Source organism: Carlito syrichta, unplaced genomic scaffold (genome assembly GCF_000164805.1).
Source record: "Carlito syrichta isolate Samal-C Ts95f unplaced genomic scaffold, Tarsius_syrichta-2.0.1 Scaffold316219, whole genome shotgun sequence".
Taxonomy (NCBI): Eukaryota; Metazoa; Chordata; class Mammalia; order Primates; family Tarsiidae; genus Carlito; species Carlito syrichta.
This window is the reverse complement of record NW_007260315.1, coordinates 186,521-191,928: the sequence shown is the minus strand read 5'-3', so window position 1 is coordinate 191,928 and position 5,408 is coordinate 186,521. Positions and strand designations below refer to the sequence as shown.

Here is a 5,408-nt window from a genome sequence, read left to right as displayed (position 1 = left end):
GCATCCATCAGGAGGAATTTCACACTGGGAACAGGAGACAGGAGGGGCGAAGGGGTGAGACTCAGAGGTCTTGGCTGCCCTAGGCAGGGCACCCGGCCCCATGCGCCGAGGCTAGGCCCTGGGCAGCTCCTCTGGGCCAGGTCGTGGGCCTTTTCCGTGTGTGGGGAGGCTGGGGCCTGTGGGGACCAGCTGTGGCCTGGCCCTGCTCTGAGAAGCCTCCGAGACCTCTCTGGCCATGGGGGTTTCGCCAGCAGCGCCCGTTCGCCGGGGCAGTCACGCTCCCCGATCTGGGCCTGGGAGGCTGCTTTAGGGGCCCTGTCCCTAAATGTCACGAAAACAGAGAGAAGGTGAAGGTGGCTCAGTGAGACATACGGGACGTCCCCGAGGGGCAGTGCTGGTGGAGAAGAGTCTGTGAGACCAGGGAAGAGGGGACGGAGGACCCCCAGTAGGAGAGGGCACCATGCACTGGCCCTGAGGGGGGCAGGAGGCAAGGGTGTGCTCAGAGTCACCGAGAGGCCGGGGCTGAGGGCCGAGTTGTGTCTTTGCCGGGTGAGAGCTCTGGAAAGTCTGAGCAGCAGTGCGGGACCCGGCAACCTAGCCCTGGAGGAAGCCGGCTTTGGTGGTTTCTGGGAACAGGCGTGGGCTGGGGTTGGAGGCCGAGCCAGGGTGTGGCCAGGGAAGGGGAGAGATGGACCCGGAGAATGGGTGAGAGGGCAGAGGGACGCTGGGTTGACCGTGCCACGCCCTGCATTCCCTGCTTCCCCCAGGCTGGGGCCTCCCTAGGGAAACCTGGCCTCTTCTTGTGGCTGGACGGTCCTGATCTAGACACCAAAGAGGCACCTGCTGTCCCATCCTGGCTCTACTCTGACCTTGACAGGCCACGAGGCACCCTGTGCCTCCGTTTCTTCATCGGTAAAGGAGGTGGGCACCATCTCTCTGGCGTTCCCCGCTGCCTACCCACTGCACTGGGTCTGAACCCGGCCCCCAGGCTGTTTCCTGCCAGAGCTCGTGGGAGGGACCTGGCAGTGACCACACCTCTGAAGCAGCTCCCGCCCATCTCGGCTAAGGTCCCGTCTCTCCTGGGGGCCCCCTCCCCCTCTCAGACCTTGCCTGGCTCCCACCCTGCCTGGAGGAGTGCTGCTGTCTGCCCTGCAAGGGAGCCCAGCCCTGCGAATGGGAGGACACGAGGGAGGGTGGCCCCACCTCCAGAAGCCCCTCCTTTCCCAGCGCAGCCCCAGTCCCAGGGCCCCGGGGTCGACCCACCGGTAAGGTCCGGGGCCGGGGAGGGGCGCGTTGCAGTAGGGCTGCTGCTGGCAGCCGTAGTCATTGCCCACCCGCAGCAGGGGGACGCCTCCACGGCCTCCCACGGCGTCCGCGCAGGGCAGCTGCTCCAGGGACAGGGGCAGGGTCATGTAGGCGCCCTCGGTCAGCAGCTGTGGGGAGGCCGGGATCTCGGCCGACGTCTTTGGGTTCTGGAAGCCCCTGGAGGCTGCAGGATGGAGGGACAGACAGCAGGGAGGGGAAGGGAGACGGGCCTTGTCACGCCGAGTGGGGGACCTGTGTTCTCTTGGTCTCCAGCCCCCCTGGCCGCAGCCTCCAGCACGGACCCCCACGACACCCCTTCCCTCGGCCCCCAGAGACAGTCCAGAGGCACCAACCCCTCGGGATGAAGCCGAATCCACACTCACCCTCCCACCGGCCCCCGCAGGTGCTCAATAATCAAAGATGCTAGCCAGGGGCTCCCAGGACCCGCCACTCTCCTCGGCTCCCTCCCTCACCCAGGCCCAGAGCTGCCCCGCACCGTTGCTGAAGGCCACCACGAGCCAAACGGTGTCAGTGGTGCTGGCATGCCCGTTGAGGACACAGCGGGGCTGCTCCAGGGAGAAGGTGGAGGCGGTGACCTTGCCTTCCATGTCCCAGGCTGTGACCTGAGGCGTGTAGGGGATCAGATCTGTGGCCACAAGGGACAGACGTGAGCAGGGGGTCCGGGAGCCCACTGCTCCCGAGGCGGCCTCTCCCAGTCGGAGGGGCCTGCGCTCCCAGGGTCCACTCGCCCCAGCCGGCGCCCCTCCACGTGGGTGTGGCCAGGGGCATCCCTCCCGGGACCCTCACTCACCCAGGCTCAGGCTGGACCGGGACCCGCTCAGCACCACGAGGAGACGCAGCAGGGCCAGGGGAGACTGCCCCATGGTCGTGGCCAGCACCTGGAGGTCAGGGGCTGGTCTGGCGGCCGCAGGTAAGCAGCACCCACGGCCCGCCCCTCAGGCCTGGAGGAGCTGGTTAGTCAGGCTGCCGCAGCCAGGGCTGGAAAGACCTGAAAGTGCAAACGCACCCCCACCCCTCCCGGTCCAGCCCGCCCCAGGGGGCGGAGCTGGTGGACTCTGGTGCGGGGCAGGACAGGGCCCAGTTGCCCCCCGCCGTGGCCGAGGGAGAGGGCCCACTGACCCCCAGATGAACCCAGGCCTCCCTCGTCTGACGTCTGGATTGGCGTCCCGCCCAGTCTCCCAGCCCTGAGGAGGGCACAGCCTGTGGAAACAGGGCTCAGGGCCGCATGCCTGAGATTCCTGCACCCTCTGGCGGGCAGCCCCATCTGGCCCGCCCTCTTCTCCCCCCTCCCTTGGAAGCCACATCCTCCCAGCTCAGCCTTCTTCCCTTGTCTGTGTTTTTTGTTTTTGAGTTGGAGTCTCACTCCGTCACCCAGACTGGAGTGCAGCGGCCCCTCCCGGCCACCACAGCCTCAACCTGCTGGGCTCCGGCGACCCTTCCGCCTCAGCCTTCCGAGTAGCCGGAACTACAGGCACGCACTACCACGCTCGGCTAATTTTTTGATTTATTGTAGAGATGCGGTCTCGCCAAGTTGCCCAACCGGGTCTCGAACGCACAGGCTCAGGCAATCCACTCACCTCAGCCTCCCAAGGCGCGGGATGACAGGCTGAGCCACCGAGCCTGGCCTTCCCTTGTCTAAAGGGAGAACCTTGACCCTGAGAAAGGACCACACAGCCCTTGACAGCACCTCCACTTACACTGCTCCCCTGGGTTCACCCCAGCATGTGTCTTTTTTGATATTACATAAAACTCACAGCTCAGTGGCTTTTACTATATTGACCAGGCTGTGCAACCATCGCTGCCAATTCCAGAACCTTTCATCCCTTCCCGCCAAAAAAGCAGCTGTACCCATTTCTCCATCCCCTAGCAACGGCTCATCTCCTTCCCATCTCCACGGATTTGCGTTCATGGCCATTTCAGAGAGTGGGACCACATGGTGTGGGCTTTTGTGGCCAGTTTCTTTCACTTAGCTTAACGGTTCAAGGCTCGTCCGTGTTGTCGCGTGCATTAGCGCTTCATTCCTTTCAGTGACTGGAAACTGCTGGATGTTTGGCTTGTTTTCTCTCTGACTCACGCCTAATGCTGCCATGAGCATGTGTGTATAGGTCTGTGCTGGGCATGTTTTCAATTCTCTCGTGCCTATACCCGCAAGTGGAACCCAACGGTAACTACTTTTGTGTGGAATTGTCTGTTTCCCAAAGCGGCTGCATACATTCCCTTCAGCAGGGGCGAGATCGTTTGTGCATGCCTTCTCCAACCCGTAGCCATCCTCATGAAAGGTCCCTGGGCCCCAGGTCACATACTGGTACTGTTAGGAACCAGGCCGCTCAGCAGGAAGTGAGCAGTGGCGAGCAGAGCTCTCCCCTCTGTCAGATCAGCAGCGGCACTAGGTTCTCATAGGAGAGCGAACTCTATTGCGAACTGCGCATGCAAGGGATCTAGGGTACACGCTCCTTATGAGAATCGAATGCCTGAAGATCTCTCCCACTGTCGTGGAAAAATGATCTCTCAGGCCGGGCACGGTGGCTCACACCTATAATCCCAGCACGTTGGGAAGCCAAGGTGACAGGACTACCTGAACCCACGGACTCAAGACCAGCCTGGGCAATTTGGCGAGACCTCATCTCTACAATGTCAAAAAATTAGCCAAACGTAGTGGCGCATGCCTGTAGTTCAGGCTACTTGGAAGGCTGAGGTGGAAGGATCGCCTGAGCCCAGCAGGTGGAGGCTGCGGTGGCCGGGAGCATGCCACTGCACTCCAGCTTGGGTGAGTGAGATTCCGACTAAAAAAAAAAAATTATCTTCCACAAAACCAGTCCCTGATACCAAAAAGGTGGGAGACCACTGCCCTAATGGGTGTGAAGTGTATCTTGTGGCTTTGATGCACATTTTCCTAATGACATCGAGTAGCTCTTCATGTGCTTGTTGGCAACCTATCATTGGAGAAACGTCTAATCAAGTCCTTTGCCCATTCTTGACTCAGGTTGTCTTTTTGTTGTTGAGTTCTAAGAGTTCTTTTTTTTTGAGTTGTTCTCACTCTGTCACCCAGACTGGAGTGCAGTGGCGACTCCCGGCCACCGCAGCCTCGACCTGCTGGGCTCCGGCGATCCTTCCGCCTCAGCCTTCAAAGTAGCCGGAATTACAGGCATGCACTACCACGCCCGGCTGATTTTTTGATTTATCGTAGAGATGAGGTCTCACCAAGTTGCCCAGGCGGATTTCGAACCCACGGGCTCAGGCAATCCACTTACTTCGGCCTCCCAAAGTGCTGGGATTATAGGCTGAGCCACCGAGCCCAGCCTATCCCCGGTATCCCTTAACAGAGACGCACCGAAGGCTCATCACCCACCCAAGTCCTGTGCTCAAGACCATGTGGTACCTCTAGAAACCTAGAATAAACTTAGTTTACTCTCAGCTTAGTTTTTTTGCCTCAGCTTAGCCCTTTTTGCTTAGACTTTAACCCTGACACGCTTTGAATCTAACACAGATTAGACACAGATAAATTTCCAATAGGCAGATTTTAGGAAGCGTTCAGACATTCTACTGCAGGCCAAGCAGCAGCCTCCCCTACCCACTCAGCAAATCTCCATCAGAGGCAAGACAAGGACAGAGCCATAGAAATATCAGACCAGCCGGGCTCGGTGGCTCAGCCTGTAACCCCACGCCTTTGGGAGGCTGAGGTGAGTGGATTGCCTGAGCCCGCGGGTTCAAGACCCGCCTGGGCAGGCGAGACCTCATCTCTACAATAAATAAAAAAAAATTAGCCAGGCGTGGTAGTGCGCGCCTGTAGTTCCAGCTACTTGGAAGGCTGAGGCGGAAGGATCGCCGGAGCCCCAGCAGGTCGAGGCTGCGGTGGCCGGAAGCGGCCGCTGCACTCCAGTCTGGGCGATAGTGAGACTCCAACTCAAAAAAAAAAAAAAAAAAAGAAATATCAAACCACCTTTTTGGTCAAGGAGTTTGTGGATTACAAATGTCTGACAAAGTCTCTTGCAAGAAAACCCCCTCCCCTCATCTCGCATCTAGCTCACCTGAGGGCATGAGATGCTAATGTCTGGCGCCCTCAAGATCTAAGACTCATGTGA

General features: G+C 59.7%; 1 protein-coding gene across 1 annotated transcript in view; it reads right to left on the bottom strand.

The window, feature by feature from the left end:
• UPK3B (uroplakin 3B) overlaps positions 1–2,189 on the bottom strand; it is a 4,265-nt gene extending 2,076 nt beyond the window's left edge. Inside the window, exons 1-4 of the mRNA XM_008073952.2 lie at positions 2,117–2,189; positions 1,802–1,951; positions 1,264–1,489; positions 11–24 (exon numbers count right to left, since the gene is read on the bottom strand). Of these exons, the coding sequence (XP_008072143.1) occupies positions 11–24; positions 1,264–1,489; positions 1,802–1,951; positions 2,117–2,189 (463 nt within the window). The remainder of the gene's footprint in view (positions 1–10; positions 25–1,263; positions 1,490–1,801; positions 1,952–2,116) is intronic.
• Positions 2,190–5,408: the final 3,219 nt, after the last annotated feature.